Source organism: Podarcis raffonei, chromosome 12 (assembly GCF_027172205.1).
Source record: "Podarcis raffonei isolate rPodRaf1 chromosome 12, rPodRaf1.pri, whole genome shotgun sequence".
NCBI lineage: Eukaryota > Metazoa > Chordata > Lepidosauria > Squamata > Lacertidae > Podarcis > Podarcis raffonei.
Genome location: NC_070613.1, coordinates 38,201,928 through 38,219,760, shown reverse-complemented (window position 1 = coordinate 38,219,760; position 17,833 = coordinate 38,201,928). Strand labels below are relative to the sequence as shown.

Sequence of the window (17,833 nt, the reverse complement as noted above, 5' to 3'; positions counted from 1 at the left end):
TGGAAGATGTTATGGTACAGACCCCATTATAATTGGAAGCTATGAGTGTCAAAAGCAAATTGGTGGAGCCTGAGAAAGCAATCGCTGTGCTGGAAACCACTGTCACTTTGCAGAAAAGGAAGCCATTTGAGGACCCCCCCCCCCCCCGCAAATTGTTACAAAATTAGAATGCTGTCCCTGCAAAAAAGCACATCTCTGACAATGCAACTACGGTGATTTACTGATGAATAAGTCATTATAATTTTTTTAAGAGTCCAATTTTAAATATAGTCTTATTACACAAACATGGTTTCTCTCTGTAGCTTGAAAAAGGAATCAAACCGTTCTCATATAGGCTGCTAAACCTTTGCAGAAACAATGTGGGTGAAAAATATAAACGCTATATAAATAATATTTTCTGTATTCATGTGTTTTGAACAATGGGCAATTGTCATCCATAGTATAAGAACAGCATTACTATATTTACAGAGCAGTTCTGTGTATTCACACACAGTAATAAGTTGCAGAGTGTTCAAAGCAATTTACTCCCAGCTAAGTTGTGTACACAGGATTGTGCTGTCAAACCAATTTGTTGCGGAAAGAGAAAAAAAATCTGAATTGCTTTGAGAGCCTTATATTTATTATTTATTTCTCTGAACTTTTGGGAATCAAGATACACTAAAAGTGTTTCACAAATATTTATAATATACAGTAATCAAATAAAACAACAGACAATTACAGCAGCTGATTTAAAAATGAAGTCCTATGTGTTCTTATTCAGAAGTACCGTAAGTTCCACTGTGTCCAGTGACGCTTACACCTTAGAAGGGATGAGAGAGAAATTTGATTTTGTTGGCATTTCATGAGAAAATATCTAATTCATACTTCTCAGACCACAACGTGAGCCGAAGCACAACTATACTTTGCTGTTTACACTTCTCTGAATTTTGAGATGCAATTCTCCTACCAAACAGTGTTTATATTAGGGGAAATATATTGCATATATTAGTGAAAATAACATAGAAAAAAGCATTACATTAAGAAAAATTGCTTGCAAAAATGTGTCAATCCCTCAAAACTGCATATAAATATATGCATATTGGGAGGAATTTGCACTAAATGCTGTTAATTTATTCACTGACATACTGATGAATTTTCATGAAAATTTAAAAACAAAACAAAAATTGCAAATTGCTGCCCAAATGTGGATAACTGACTTTAAGGTTAGAAAATGAGAAAGCGAGATGAACTGAAACCAACATATTCATTAATCTCACACCTTAGTATGTGTGTTTAGGACTGCAGCCAAAGAGAAGGAACTAAAAGATGCCCACTGAAGCAAAATTGTTTTTATACCCTGCCTTGAAGCAGAAAAAAGAAGGGGCCAGGAATATCATCCTTCGATGGCCATTCCACAATCTTGGTGCCACCACTATCTTTTGAATCCACCCAATGCACATTTATCTGAAAGGCAGACCTTAGATGTGGCACAGAGTTCCTGGACAGGTTTGTCTAGGGAGAGGTAGTTCCTTTGATTATCTGGTCCCAGTTTAATGCTTTCAAGATCAAAGCCAGCAAGTTTAATTTATCCCAGAAATAAACTGGCCACCAGTGGAATCTGGTTCATATCAAGATCTGGCTTGATATCAACAGATAGGAGTGAAGAGTCCCAGAAAAAAAATATAAAAACCCTGGCAGCTGCATTCCAGACCAAGTGAAATTTCTGGACTTTCCTGAAGGGCAGCCACGTTTCAACAGCTAGTGTTAAATAAAAGGTACTATTAATTCATAACAAGCCTATAAAACCATGTTGTTTACATAAATAAATGCAAACTGATGTGAAGACATTTTGGGTTCAGTCTCAAAAGTTGTGTCGTCGTCCTGTCCCGTCTCCCCCCCCCCCGGGTCAATTGTAGTACATATAATCAATTTTTTCGGTGTAGCACACGTTGATTAAGGATATCTGCAGAAAGAATGCCTAGCCTTTTGCAAAATTTTGTGGATCTGGTCTACCAGGAGCACAGCAGTTTGCTGAGTTTTTGGCAGCAGAACACATCTGCCTATGGAGTAATGCATGTGGAATGATGCATGTGCCCCATGTGGCAGCCAGCACATAAGCTTAAGCACTAGAGTCCATGTGAACAGCCTCCTGCAGCTCTTGAGACTGGCCTGGGCACCATGATAACGAATTATTTGTAGTTAAATATATGCTGTGGGTTAAACCACAGAGCCTAGGACTTGCCGATCAGAAGGTCGGCGGTTCGAATCCCCGCGACGGGGTGAGCTCCCGTTGCTCAGTCCCTGCTCCTGCCAACCTAGCAGTTCGAATGCACCTCAAAGTGCAAGTAGATAAATAGGTACCGCTCTGGCGGGAAGGTAAAGGGCATTTCCGTGCGCTGCTCTGGTTCACCAGAAGCGGCTTAGTCATGCTGGCCACATGACCCGGAAGCTGTACGCCGGCTCCCTTGGCCAATAAAGCGAGATGAGCGCCACAACCCCAGAGTCGGCCACGAGTGGACCTAATGGTCAGGGGTCCCTTTACCTTTTTATATGGCCAAATGACAGTCAGCTGGAACAGTGTCTTAACTGTGTTTCATTATAACCCAGTACAGAGGCTTTCAACATTTTTGAGTCCACAGCTCCCTTGACCAGCTACATTCTTTCTGTGGCACCCCTGTGGGGCTCAGGAGTCCAGCCCTTTGACTGCAGAGCTGGCAGCCCCTCACCCTTTTTTGAACACCCTCCCTTGTGGAGTGTTCCCTCAGCCTTCTCTCCTCTCTCCTTAGGAATCCTCCGGGCATCTGCAGCTGCCACCCCTGGACTCTGAGCTGCCACCCCAAAGAGAGATGCCTCCTCACTTTGCCCCACAGGGGCCTGGGGAGCACCCCCTGGCCAGCTCCAGAGGCACCATTCACCTGGGTAGCTTGTAGCCAGGGCTGTTGCAGCAAACAGTTGTGTAAGCATTTGAGAGGAAGAGGGCATCAGAGGAGGGAGGGAAGGAAAGAGGGACAGAGGCCAGCATTGCCCATGGCACCCCTGACCATCATTCGAGGCACCTCAGGGTGCCCCGGCACCCTGGTTGAAAACCACTGACCCAGTATCTATTAAAGGAAATGGGGACCTGGATATTAATTTTAAGCATGTAATTGTGGTGAAGGCGTACATTGTTGTACGATTACAAATTAGGATAGGAGAGGGTTAATGGAGCCAGAAATAATAGTCCTAGCAAATCTGCCAGGCGTAATTTTGGATGGGAAATCCATAGATTAATAGCCCAGGATATGCAGGTGATGTGCCTCCATGGGAGATGATGATTATACAATTGCTCTTAAAAGCTCCATTTTCCTTAAGTCTTCTCAATAAGGAAAAAAACAGACCTTGCCCCCATGTCCCACTGAAGAATGGCGTAATGTGAATGATGTAATATGTCACAGGAAAGGGAGCAAAGGGCAGACTGCAGTTTTTGAGTGCGACACAAAGGCAAAGGCAGAGAGAGAGCTGGGTTTTGGTGTATGTAAACTAAAAGCGGCAGGGGGGGCTGCCTCTCTGGATACGAGATGTGGGGCAGTGGATTCGTTCGGAGTTGTTATGTACTGAGTTGAATAGGATCCAAACTGCAGCAGTCTGATTGGTCCTAGAACAATAGGATCCAAAATGCAGCAGTCTGATTGGTCCTAGAACAATGCAGCAGTATGATTGGTCAGCAGGAGCCACCCAATCCAGCTCCAGATAGAAGTGAATCCACAACCTGATTGGCTTACAGGAGAAGTCCGGAATTAGCCAATCACGTGCAGCCCATTGTGTAAATAATGTATATAAAGCAGATACTTTGAGGGGACTTCCATTCGTCCTCACCACTATGAGCTGAATAAAGAGCATGAAATCACTTTGCGACTCTGAGTATATTTCAGGAGTGTTAAGCTGTATCTCCACCTATGTTCCAGCTGCATTTACTACCTGACTCCACAAACTGCCCTCCACTGAAGGAACACATTTGTTGTCCCCAGTCCCGATGTCCCTGCTTCTGCTGGTGTCTCGTCCAGACCCCTCTGTTTGGCAGTAGGTCTGCAGGGAGAAAGTATGCAGTGACACAGAGGAGCTAATTGCCACTCAGCCAAACACAGTGAACTCCCTCCTTGAGATCTTTTGTCCAGGGCAGGGGTCAGCACTCCCCATTCCTCCTCCACACGTCAGGAACATGGGGAGGGCAAATTCTGAAGGGGCTCTCAGTAAAATGTTTACAGGATGTGGCTTGTGGTCCTTGTCTACTCTGAGAAATATTTTGTGTTGGATCCGAGTGCCTTGTGAGACTCTACTATTTATTCTGGATCAGAGTTCAGCTGCACAGTGTTGAAATGTATCCTTGTCCTTGATCAAAACAATAAGAGCCTCCTGCTGAGCAATCCTTGGTAGCTGCTCTTGCTTGTATTAGCATGGTGAATCAGAAATAAATGAAGAGTGAGTGTGGTTATATCCTTTAAGTGCCCAAAATAAAGAATTTGATACAGAGCTTTATTGAATGTGTTGATCCCGGAGAAGGCCAGAAACAAAGAAGGTAAGGTGATACCTGCAGACTAACCTATGGTGGTAAGAGCAATTAAAGGTATTATCTTACTGCCTTTGTGTACTCTCAAAATCCAGCAAACACAGACAAGTAAAGCTAGAACTAGACTTCGGATATTTTTTTGCCTGTAAAAGAGCCTCCAACTCTTTAAAGGCTGATTCCTCGAACAGGATTCAGAACTTCAGTTTTTAATTAATCAGGAAGAATTAACTAGCCACTGTTGTTGTTTTTAAAATACATTTTATTTTGTACTGTAGAACAATAGTTTGGATGATATGCCACCTTGGCACCCTTAAATAATTTGAAATTATCAAGGACAGCCAACTTAGTTTAACAACTGAATGGGGGGGGGCAGGAAGTACCATACACTTTTGGGATGTGGGTGGCGCTGTGGTCTAAACTACTGAGCCTCTTGGGCTTGCTGGTCAGAAGGTCAGCGGTTTGAATCTGCGCAACAGGGTGAGCTCCCGTTGCACTGTCCCAGCTCCTGCCAACCTAGCAGTTCGAAAGCACACCAGTGCAAGTAGATAAATAGGTACTGCTGCGACGGGAAGGTAAACGGCCTTTCCGTGTGCTCTGGCTTCCATCACGGTGTCCCGTTGCGCCAGAAGTGGTTTAGTCATGCTGGCCACATGACTCGGAAAGTTGTCTGTGGACAAACACCGGCTCCCTCGGCCTGAAAGCGAGATGAGCACTGCACCCCATAGTCGCCTTTGACTGGACTTAACCGTCCAGGGGTCCTTTACCTTTACCTTACCTTATACACTACGTGTTTGAATATTTCATTATATTTTAGATTTCCTTATTTCAAATACATATCACTGAGCAATTTTTTTAAAAAATGGCATTCTTCACATGTTTTACAGGTGAATAATGAGATATTTTTTTAACTTGCAGTTTTACTTGCCCAGAAGACCATGCCACTATTCTGCAGATCACCCAGAAACCTAGTACTGTATATCTTGATCTACCTTCTCCCACAGGTCTTCCTTCTCCTGCTGTCAACCAAAACTGCAGAACAGAACTACATTCAATCTTACTTATTCCTAGTTTTTCCAGTTATTCATTTTAGACTAATTGCCTTTGAACGTGACTACATACATTGCTTCCCACTCAGGATTCTCTGAATGGCGACAGATTCCAGGGATAGCAGTACTTTAATTCTGGTTTCTTTTGGAGGACAGCACTGGAGAGTTAGTTAGTGTTTTGAAATATTTGCCCGTTTACAGATATACAAATAGAACAGAGGTGAAGGCAAGCAGCATTTCATTCGTGACAGCAGATGCACTACCAACAGATTCTTTTCCTTCTTTCCTTCTTATTATATGAATTTATATGTTATCCTTCAGATAAATGCCAATGCTGTTTTACAATACAAAACACCAACATATGCACTAGATGAACCTCATTAGGAAGAGTATTCCATAATCAGGGCACCACTTAATCACTATCACAGATAGCAGGGGGAGCTATAGAAGGATCTCAGATCAAACACTGGAGCCCTCACTATATCCATGTGATGACATGCATACTGAGCATTCATCCTGTTTCACTTGCTAAGCTTTCAGAGAGGTTAGATTATACAGTGGTACCTCAGGTTAAGAACTTAATTTGTTCTGGAGGTCTGTTCTTAACCTGAAACTGTTCTTAACCTGAGGTACCACTGTAGCTAATGGGGTCTCCTGCCGCTGCCGCTGCGCGATTTCTGTTCTCATCCTGAAGCAAAGTTCTTAACCCAAGGTACTATTTCTGGGTTAGCGGAGTCTGTAACCTGAAGCGTCTGTAACCCGAGGTACCACTGTATATGGTCTTTTATTGAATTTTAATTCTGATTTCTCTGCAGGAAGATTATGGAATAAGCATTCATCCTGATTTGCTTCTGAAGTGTTTAAATGTCTTCCTGTTAATAATTTGTTCAGCCTACAATTCTATGCATTTTCTTGTCACTTTCCTAACTACATAGGGACGCGGGTGGCACTGTGATCTAAACCACTGAGCCTTGGGCTTGCCGATCAAAAGGTCGGTGGTTCAAATCCCCGCAACGGGGTGAGCTCCCATTGCTTGGTCCCAGCTCCTGCCAACCTAGCAGTTTGAAAGCATGCCAAAAAGTGCAAGTAGATTAACAGGTACCGCTCCAGTGGGAAGGTAAACAGCGTTTCCATGCGCTGCTCTGGTGTTGGTGTTCCATTGCGCCAGAAGTGGCTTAGTCATGCTAGCCACACGACCCGGAAATACTGTCTGCGGAGCGGACAAACGCCGGCTCCCTCAGCCTGTAAAGTGAGATGAGCGCCGCAACCCCAGAGTCGTTCGCGACTGGACTTAACTTTCAGGGGTCCCTTCACCTTTACCTTCCTAACTACAGAAAGCTTATTTCCATAAAAGTGATTTGTTATAGTAGGGCAACAGAGCACTTTAATACAATTTTGATTGTGCAAACCTACATTTCCAAGCATGCACTTGAAGGCCTTCTGAAAAATACTGACAGTCAGCAGGTGCTCTCAGTCTATTTACATAAGGTACTACAATTTCTCATGTGTTCAAAGGAGTTTACAGAAAATAAACTCTGTAAATCCAGACAGGCACCCCAAGTTTTTCCAAAGTACTTACAGCATTGTTGCTGCTAAATATCACTCTAGTCCGCTACCCACTCCCAAGTTTATTTATTTCACATACCAGTATATACATACACACATCCAAACTTGAGTGGCTGTTACAATCCAGTTATCTCAGGATGAAGAAACCACCTTCTAAGAATTAGAATTATGAAAACATCCACCCAGCCATTTCCAACCTATACAACCTACCCACCAAATTAACATGACCACAATTCTCACATGATGATTTCAGCTCTCATGGGGCAGCCTGGCCACTTGCAACTTTAATAACCTATTTCGGCTAAGCCTTTTCATCCCGTGTGGAAGCAGTAGCTGCCATCAGCCACAGGGGAACTCCTATCATCTTGTGCAGTTGCTAAAAATACGTTCTCTTGGGAGCCATAGTGAATTTTGACTGAATTTCCATGAGTCGTGCTTTTAAAACCTGAACTGAGACCTATCGATTTCCAGCTGGGAAACCATGCACTAACTATAACGAATCAGCTGCAGAGGTGTGAATCGGACTCTGCCTAAACCTGGATAGGGAGGCTGCAGGCAATAAAAAATTATAAAGGATTCCAAGGTGAAGCCCAGGAAAGGGCGACACACCTCCACCTTGCCCTCACTAATCTCATCTCCCCAGCCCTCCTTCTCCCAGAAGCCACTGGCACATCTTTCGCGCCCAGCGCGCGCACTCTCTCTCTGTGCCGACCCTCCTCTCTCCCTCACCTTCATTCCTGCCAATCACACGCGCACTCCCACCCGCACACGCCAACCTGCCTTCCAATGAGCCTCGGCGCTCGCCGCGCCGCGCCGCGCCCCGCGCCCAATCACCGCCGCCATTTGGTGGTGAGTGACGGGCGTCGCGACCCTCATCGGGAGGGCGTTAGGGAGAAGAAAGGGGAGGGGCGGATCAAATCGACTCTCTCTCCGTGCCACATTATACCCTTTAGTGAAAGGGCAAGATTGAAAGAGAGAGATACTCTGTGTGTGTGTGTGTTTTAGCGGACAGGAGTGGAAGAGGAGAGGGGGCGGGGCGAAGAGGTACCTCACGCTCTCGGCCCCCCGCCCGGCCCCATCCGCGCGCCTCGCAGCAGAGGCAGCCGCCGTCGCCGCGCCAGGAGGCGGGGGCGTGGCCGGGGGCGTGGCCTGCCGAGCACGGGCTGCTCGGCCCAGGCGCTGAGGAGGCGGGGCTGCCGAGGGAAGGAGTCGTTGGCGGCGGCGAGGAATAGCAGCGGTGGCCCGTGAGGAGGCGGGGTAGTAGTAGCGGCAGCGGCGGCGGCCTCGCCATGGTTTTCCTCAAACTACGCGAGCAGGTGGGTGCCTCAAGCGCAGCGGCCTTGCCTTCGCCGCCCTCAGCCTTAACGTTTTCTGAGGGGGCGAGTCCCCCTCTTTGGTGAGGGTGACAGGCTGGGGGGCGAGAGAGGCACTATGGCGGCATTAAGGACGGACGGAGGTGGGTGGGGATGGCGTGGCCCCGCCGTGGCCCTTTCTCTCTCTCAAAGGCTTCCGGCGTGGTGGTGACAGGGTGCGTGTGTGGCTGAGGGAATACGGGCCGGAGGGCGTTGCTTCCCCCCTCCCCTCCCCCCCGTGCGCGCGTGTGTGGCGGCAGTGTGCGCGCCCGCCTGCTAGGAAACGGCGGGGGGGGGAGTGGTGCTGCTGCTGCTGCTGCTGCTGCTCACTCCTCCCCACCCCCTTTCCCCTTTACCTCCTGGTACCTCCTGGCTCCTCCTCCTCCTTTCCCAGGTTTACTCTGTGGCTCAGGCCTAACAGGTGGCAGCGAGTCGTTTTTCCTCTCCACCCCCCCTCCACCGCCACATTCCTCCTCCTCTCCTTTCCCGGTTTACTCATGTGCTGAGAGCCCCCCCCCCCCGGCACATGCACGCACGCCCCCTTTATTATGCCGTACGGCTCTGCTCGCCAGCTCCCTGCACACACTCACACACGGTGTATAAAGGTGCAAGCAGACAACACACACACACACATCTCTATATCTATATATGCATTTCGGCCTTCTGTGCTTGCACCTTTATGTACTCCTCTGCAGGCGGCTGCGCAGATTGGACAAAGTGGTACCCCTTTGCCCTACATGGTCGTGGCTGAAACTGCTGGGAGCACTAGGAAGAGCCATGGTGGGTCTCAGAGCAAAGGTCCGCCTAGAAGTATCCCCCCCCCCCCCGTTTCAGTGGGGGCCAACTAAGGGTCTCTGGGAATGCTGCTAATGGAAGCTTGTTCTATTTCTGAAATAAAAAAGGGTTTCTTCCATCCCAGTGTCCGATATTGGAGGACCCCACCAGAAGGCACCATTTAATTTAACATGGACAGTCTGATATCACTCGGTGTTGTACATGTATCTAAGGGGCTCAAATAACATACTGGCATGCCTTCCAGCCTGATCTATTTAAAATGATACTCATCTTTCTCTCTAGCACTCATGCCCTTAACTCTCTCATATCCTAGTCCATTTTAATATTACATTTGTGGCCCATCACTCAAAGGCCTTGATTTCGTGTGGCTTACAAAGGCCCGTTTCATTTTGTTTTCATCGCAACCCCCTGAGAGAGATCCGGCTGGCTAAAATTTAGTGACTTGTGCTGTCTACACACTATACCTTTAAAACACATGCTTTCCCTCAAAGAATTTTCAGCACTGTAGTTTAAGGGCTGGTGGGAATTCTGAGGAGTAAACTACAGTGCCTTGGCTGTTTTGTATTGACTTTTGTGGATGAGCAGAGATCTGAACCCAATCTTCCCTGTTGCTAAGCCAGCATTAATCACCACACTCACTTCTACCACAACAGCCATATCTGCTTCTATAGTTTCCATTTGCAGAACAATATAATTCTATATTCATTTCCTTAGCTGATGTATGAAGGTCAAAAAGATCCAAATTTTGCAGTGTTTAAGTGTCTGCTTGTCTCTCTCTGCCTCCCATTAATGTACCTTTTGTAAAGTTTTTCCTCAGAAGTACTTTGCTAGTGGGAAACATTGGCTTGGGTTTTTTCTTGTTAGATTGTAGACTCGTATCTGGATAGATTTGCTACATAGCAAAGATTTTCATTTATCACAGCCATGCTTTTACTGCGTATCTCACCACCTCCTTTTCTAGCCTTGACTTGTTGAATGCTGGCTTGCTTATTCAAAGTTGTTACAGCCTTCTGGCCTGATTGCTATATTGCCTTTTAATCTGTAAAATACATGTTTGCAGTATACTAGGGCTCTTTCTAACACTATTCTGCTGATGAACAATTGCTTAGAATATTCCAAGATCTGCTTAATGGTAGGTTTTTGACTTGCTGTTTATAATTCTCTCCCCCCCCCCCGGTTGTGCAATACACATCCTTACTCATAGGCACGAGAAGTACTTAAAATATGGAAAAGCTCCATTGCACACTATTTATTTCTACTCATTCCTTCACTATGTTCTTATTAGCTAAAATCTTATACATATATTTATGTATTTAGAAAACTAAATCTATTTTCATGTTAATGTGCCAATGTAGTAGTAGTGGAAGAATTAGTCCCATTTGGGCGGGGGGGGGGGATAGAAAATATATCAAATTATACATGAGGTCAGTATAGATTTTAGGCTAATAACTTCATATATTGAATACTGTAATGCGAGCCTTGGAGGTTCAATGGCGCAGGTAGTCAAACCCTGAGGAGTGGGAGGAGCTTGGGGAGTTTGGTCTGTCTCTCGTTACCTACCTTCCAGACACTTCTCCCATAACTTTTCCAGCTGTTGAGCCACCTCTGGCACTTCCTCCTGTTATATAGGAGCCTTCATTCCCCTCCACAGGAAGCAACTCGGACTAAATCTGATGCTGCTCTGGAACCCGCCCTGCCTCTACCACTAGGACACGAGAAGCCAGCATGCACAAACCTCACTTTGCCAGCCCACTAAAAGGAGTGCCTATTTGCTTGGGACTCCAGCTGCCTTCCAGACTACATTCTGTGCTCACCCCGTCCTTCAAAAGAAAGGTGCAGGGGCATGTGGCTTTCTGGTTCAGCATCTTAGCCCACAAACTAGCCATGCTTTCCACCTCTCATGTAACTGCTAATCCTTGCAATTTTTGATGTGTCTTCTCTACCAGTCTAATCTGAATGCCTTTGGCAAAACTGGAGTCATGAGTTCCAGCTCTGCATCGGTTGGGGAGAGCCAGGACAAATACATAGTATTGTACTTCCTGAACTTGTTCATTTCACAAAAAGCCAAACATTAAACAGTAGGATGAAAGAAACCACCTGAAGTGCTGTTAAGGTACTTGGTGATTGGAACTGCAAAATTCCTGGTATGAAATGGATATTGGAACTTGTTAACAATTTGATGCCATAGTGTAAGTGTAGATCTCTCTTGGAAAAGTTGACTTACACACTGGACAATGGATTTAATTGAAAGTAGCAAGAAGGAGATTGCTCTGTCCGCACAAGCATTTCTGCTCCCTGATGGAATTATCTTCCTTCTCTCCCTGTATGCTGTTTTGGGGATCCCCTGACCCCTTAGAGCTACCATAATTTGAGGGGTGCAAGGGAGGAGTTGTCAGGGAGTGGCCCTGTTGCACTAGTGGGACTTGTTTCACTGGCACCAGCTAGCACAAGTATTTACAGTGGTACCTTGGGTTACAGATGCTTCAGGTTACAGACTCCGCTAACCCAGAAATAGTACCTCGGGTTAAGAACTTTGCTTCAGGATGAGGACAAAAATTGTGCTCCGGCGGCATGGCAGCAGCAGGTGGCCCCATTAGCTAAATTGGTGCTTCAGGTTAAGAACAGACCTCCAGAACAAATTAAGTTCTTAACCTGAGGTACCGCTGCCGAATTATTTATTTAAATAATTTGTAAACTGCCCACTATTCAACAATATCATGATACAAAAAAGAAATAAAAAAAGATTTGTAAAGGTGCAGGAGCCTTGTGAGGAAATGAATGTGGCAACTGTATAGAGGAATGGTTGGATGCATACTATCCATTGTTGCTGGTCTGCGTTGCACTGGGAATCTTGTTGAAGAGCTACCTCAAAAGAGCTGAAAAGACACAGGGACTGTAATACATAATGCTTGCCAGTTCCATAGGTGGTAATGAGCAACTGAGAAAAAGTGGTTCCAGCTCAGTTCTTATTCCTCAGCCATACTCTCCACACTCTTCTTCTGTTAGGAGAAGGATGGAGGGTTGAGAAAATGGTCACTCAACTCAAGGAATTGCAAGGCAGTGCTGCTTGCACTTTTTGTTTCTGCTGTGTGTGCCTAGTTTGTGATCCTATAGGTGAAAATTTGGAGTGGTGAGCTAGGTGTTCATGAATAATGAGCTGATCCGAATGTCCCCACCTAGGCATGAGCCCCACCTCCTTTTCTGTGCAACACTATTAATGGTTAAAAGTGAAGTGCCTGCCACTCAGGGTCAGCCTTTCTGCTTAATGCATACTGAACATGTATATGAGAGAGGCCCCCTACTTCCTATGGAAGGAGGAAGGTTTGACTAGCAGTGCTATTTTTAATAGGAAGTTGATAATGAGATGTGATGATGATGCATGCATTTATAGCAGTCTTCATTTGAACCTGTGCATCCCCAGAGCAGAATAAGAAAGTCATTTTGGGTGTTTGTGTCTTGGGGCCCTGGGAAAGTGTATCTATCTATAAGCAGGGCTTTTTTTCAGCTGGAACTCACCAGAACTCAGTTCCAGCACCTCTCTGGCACCATTGCTATTATAAGAGAACAAGGGAGGCATTCATGGTGAGTTCCAGCACCTCTTTTTCTAGAAAAATAGCACTGCCTATAAGGGTTCTATACTTATACAGGTGGCGACCATTTTGTATGCATTCAATTGGTGCGCTACTGGTGGAATGGGGAGTTTTTGGCCCCGGAATAGGGTTGGAATGGGGCGGGGGCGGGGTAGGCTTATGGTAGGTTTACATGTGCTCCACTAATGCATACGATGATCCAGAATGCAACTCCCATGCAAACGGGGAGATTCCTGTATAGTAAATTTCTAGCTTGCACGTCACTGATCTTAGTGGGAGTTACAAATGATAAAAACCTCTAAGCTCTTAAGCAAGTCAGTATAACCTCTGAAAAGATATATTACAGAGTGCTTAATTGCTGAAGGATTAATTGAATTCTGTTATCCTATAAAAGCTTGGATGAATAGGTACATTTTCAGTTGGTGTCTAAAAGCAAAGTGAGCAATATGTTGTTATATTCTGAGGCTGAGCTTATGCAAAATGCTCTGTCATCAAGGGCCCTTTCCTCATCTTTCCTATTACCAGTATTCTACCTCTTGTGCTCTTGGTGTAAAAGGTGGTTAGACTGATACATGCATCCTTATAATTTTAGCTATGCATTCCGTGGCAGGGGTTTATATGTTGGCAGTAGTCTGCCATGATTCTTTGCAGGATAAGTTAGAATCCTGTCCTGTTTGCTGTAGAAGTAGAGTGGGAGGAAATGGGACCAGTGTTTGCTTTCTTGAAATGTAGCTGATGGACTTGCAAGAAACTTTACTTTAATTAAACTTTTAAGTTTAAATGTAAACTTCAGTTGTGCTTTCTCTATACTAGTTATACTGTACATTTGTATGAACTGGGAGTTGATTTTTGTTGATCTTTGAAAGCATGGAAGCAGTTAATGCGTAAACTCTAGAATTCAGGGGGTTGAGAATTTCTGTTTTGGGTGGTTTCATGCTCTATTGTTATGACTTCAAGTTCTCTTTCCCTTCCCACATTCAGTCTGCAGCAGGGGTGTCAAACATAAATGTGTTGCAAGACTAAATTCCTTGCTCAGGAGCTACACCCAGAATTTTGCAACAGAAATATCAGTTTCACCTGCTTCCAACCAATTAGACATTTTTCTTCAAAAAACACACTAAAAAGACTTCTTGCTTCTTAAAACATTTATAGCATGAATACAAGCAAAATGTGTCTATATAAACAGAATTGTCTTGCTTTGTCCTCAAGAATTAAGCTGCAGTAATGTAGTTGACTTGAAGATCAAATATTTTCCACCCATCGTCCCACAAAAGTTAGGCTTCTGTCAATGCTGTGTGAGAAATGAGTATTCATACTCATATTCCACATCCCCAGATTATCACCAGCACTTAGGGTTAGAACAGGGGTCGGCAAGGCTTACATGGGCCGGATCACTCCCGCAGAGATCCTCCGTGGGCTGGACTGGCACAGTGCGACACTGAAAATTGCATCTGCGCATGTCTGTGGTGCTGGAAATCGCTTCTGAGCATGCCCAGATGCCAAAAATTGTGTCTGCGCAGAAGTGATTTCCGGTGTCTGGGCATGCGCAGAAGCAACTTCTGGAGCCACAGAAGAGAGTCACTGCGCTGCACTGGTTTAGCGCAGCGCATGGGAACTCGCCGAGCGGACAGCTCGGTTCGGGGGCGACTCATGGACCGGTTAAGCAATCCTCATGGGCCGCTTCTGATCCATGGGCCTTAGGTTGCTGACCTCTGGTTTAGAAGGTTACAGTAAGTAGAACTCAAAATTGGCAGAATTCCAAATGCTTTGCCCCATGCCTTCCTCACTTGCTTTAGGATTTCCTTTTTGCAGTAGTACACCCCCTTGTACTGCTAGGTTCTTTATGCCATGGGTGGTGTATGCAATGGCCTGATCTGGTTTTCCTTGGTGGCCAGACCCCGTCTTTCACTGGTGGCAGCACTGCCACTTGGGAGATAAAGTGTGCAGAGCTCCAGCAATTGTGATTTCTCATAACTGACACTGAGCAAAGGGGTTTCCAGTCTCTCCACCCAGTCCAGTGGCATAGTGGGTATGCAAATGTACCCTCCCCCATCTAATTGATCATCTGATAAGTGGGAGAGGGAGCAACTGTCTTTGTAATCACAGCAGTTTTTCTCCCTGCCACTGCCTCCTGAATTTCTGTAGGGTGGAATTTTAGTGTTGGAATGGACTAACTCCCTGGTCATCCAACCTCTGCTTAAAAACCTCCAAGGAAGGAATGTACGCCACCTCTTGTGAGACTGTTGCACAGCCGAACAGCTCTTACTGTCAGAAAGTTGTTCTCATGTTTAATCAGAATCTCCTTTCTTGTAACTTGGATCCATTGGTCCTAGCCTTCAGAGAGGAGATAACAAGCTTGCTTCATGCTCCATGTGATAGCCTTATAGATGGCTATCCTATTTCTCTCAGTCTCCCCTTTACCAGGCTCATGAGAAGAGATCAAAAACTTCCAATTTTGGTTTTGAATGAACATTGTTGCATAATACATCCACACTTGGAAACTCCAGTTTATTCTAACTGGTTACTGCAAGAAAACCAGAATGAAGTATTAGTTTCAGGTGCAACAGACAGTTGCAACAAACTACAGTTTGATTAACTGGGGCCATGTGAGCGACAGGTTTACTGTGGCAGGTCTGCTAATGCTAAACCATGGTTGGTGATCCTTTTTTTCTGTTGAGGACTGCATCCACTTGGTGGTAATCTGTTGGAGGCTGTTTGCTGGTAGTGAATGGGATTGCTGCCAGGTGTAGGCATGGCCTGAGCCAAAAATAGGTAGAGCCATCCATTTTCTCTCTTATGCTCCTCACCATGCAGGCTGCTCAGAGTAGAACAGATTGCTTTTATAGTAGGTCTGAACTAATTACTCGGAATGGAATTTCCCTCCTTCCATGATTCTATCCATTTTGCTTTGCCCTCCTTTCCTTTGTGAGTTTTCGTTAGTATAATGAAACTAGGTTGCAGGTTACAGGTTGTACACCTGAGTGCTAAATCATGATCTGAACTGGACCACTATGTCCTTATAGCCCATTTGTACCGGGACATCTTCACTTGGTCGCAGTTGGCCAATAGCCAGGTTCAAAATGCCCCTGTCTAATTTTGAACACCTGTCTAAAATCTACGTGTAACTGTGGAGTGGGATCATCCAGTGTTTAGGACTGCTTTGTTTTCAGTATGCTGATGGCATTCAGCTCTATCTCTTCTTTTAATCTTCAGGCAGTGAGTCAGTGGATGTGTTGAATTGATGCCTGGCTTCATTAGTGGACTGGATGAAGGCCAGTTAACTGAAGCTCAATCCTGACAAGACAATGATGCTGTTAGTAGCTGGTTCTTCTTACTGGATGAGGTTGTGCTCCCCCTGAAGGAATAGGTTTGTAGTTTGTGGGTTCTCCTGGATTTTATCACTGCTTTCTATTCCTTAATCACGAGGATGCTGGCCTGGTATGCATTACCAAGATAGGGGAGCATATCTTACCCAGCAGCATCAACCCAGGCTAGAGGGTCTGGGGATGGGGCTGCTGTGAGTGCTCTGATGGAGGACTTTTGGTGGTTCCCCATACCACTGAGATTCAGCTGGCCATCAGAAAGGACCATTTGTTTAGTGTGGCAGACCCTGCCCGGTGGAACTCCCTACCAGCAGCAGTTGGTGACAGCCATCCTTACTTTCATTAAGACGTCTCTTGAAGACTTTCACATTTGGACAGGCCTTTGCAACATGAACTTCCTTTTTAATCCTGTCATAATTTATTAATGTTTTAAATTATGCTTATGGATATCATTTTTGATGTTGTATTCCATCTTGCTATATTTTTTATTGAAAGTGTGGCTTATAAATTCATTCATATACTGTATATGAGAACACAAACTTGGGACTTGAGGGCATGCTTTTTCTGCTTTAGAGCACCTTTGCCTTCAAACTATGTATGCTTCAATGTATGCTTTATTAGTCAAGGTAACCATGAGAATTACCTTAATCTTACGTAGCATGCCTATTGTTGAAAGTCACAACACTTATGGTCTTTCTATTAAGCTTTAGCTGTGGTAATATGATACTTACATATTCTAACCTTGGCAAGTGGAACAGAGCCAATCCAGCTTTTCTGCCTGCTCGAGAAACTTGTTTTATTTTACTTCTATAAAACCACCAACAACAATTTTGAGGGCGTCTCCCTCTTCACACCTTATGTTTTTCAAGTTGTGCTTTTAAAATGTGCTCATGACCAAAATTTGTATGTGTGTATATGTAGCTGTGCATAGGATACTGGTACATTCTAGGGAATAGAGATCATATCCTCTGTGTCTATTTGGTTTCAGTGGGCTTATGGCATGCTGGATTTCTGAGCCCTGCCCCCTTTTAAAACGGTTAGAGTTATTTGACTTCACTTACATTCCATTGAAATCATAGTGGGAAGTTAAATCATGACTAATTTAAGTCCCACTGATTTCATTGAACTAAGTACAGCTTAGTCTGGAGCTAGTCCTTTATCTGCTGTGTGCTTTCTCTGTTTTTATTTTTAATCTTGCTGTTTCTGTTTTTAAATTGCATTGATTGAACACCATCTTGGGCATTCTCACCTTGATGCCATGTTAAATTTCAATTTGCATAATATATGGTGATTGTAATGTTTTCCAGTTGTAAATAACCTGTATTACATTTCAAAAGTTTGAGTTTTAGCTTTAGTTGGTAACAGTATTAAGTTATTTAAATTGTATTCACATTGCAATAATTGTATGCTGCTTTACATTACTATACATAGGTTAACACCTCCTTCATTGCAGTAAATTCAATACATATGGCATAATTTGTCTTTTTTGTTGTTGCATCATGCAGAATGCATTTGTATTTATTGATAAACTTAATGCTTGATTCTAAATGGTAGTAATTATAAAAGAAGCTTTTCTTGTCCCTTTTCAATATGGCTTTTTAGTGCTTTTATATAGCTATTTTAACTGGAGAGTCAA

The 17,833-nt window shown here is 44.5% G+C and overlaps 1 protein-coding gene across 1 annotated transcript in view; it reads left to right on the top strand.

Annotated features, from left to right (window-relative positions):
• Positions 1 to 8,254: 8,254 nt before the first annotated feature.
• Positions 8,255 to 17,833, top strand: part of ANKRD28 (ankyrin repeat domain 28) — a 91,945-nt gene continuing 82,366 nt past the window's right edge. The window contains exon 1 of the mRNA XM_053359759.1: positions 8,255 to 8,453. Within this exon, the coding sequence (XP_053215734.1) occupies positions 8,427 to 8,453 (27 nt within the window). The 5' untranslated portion in view covers positions 8,255 to 8,426. The remainder of the gene's footprint in view (positions 8,454 to 17,833) is intronic.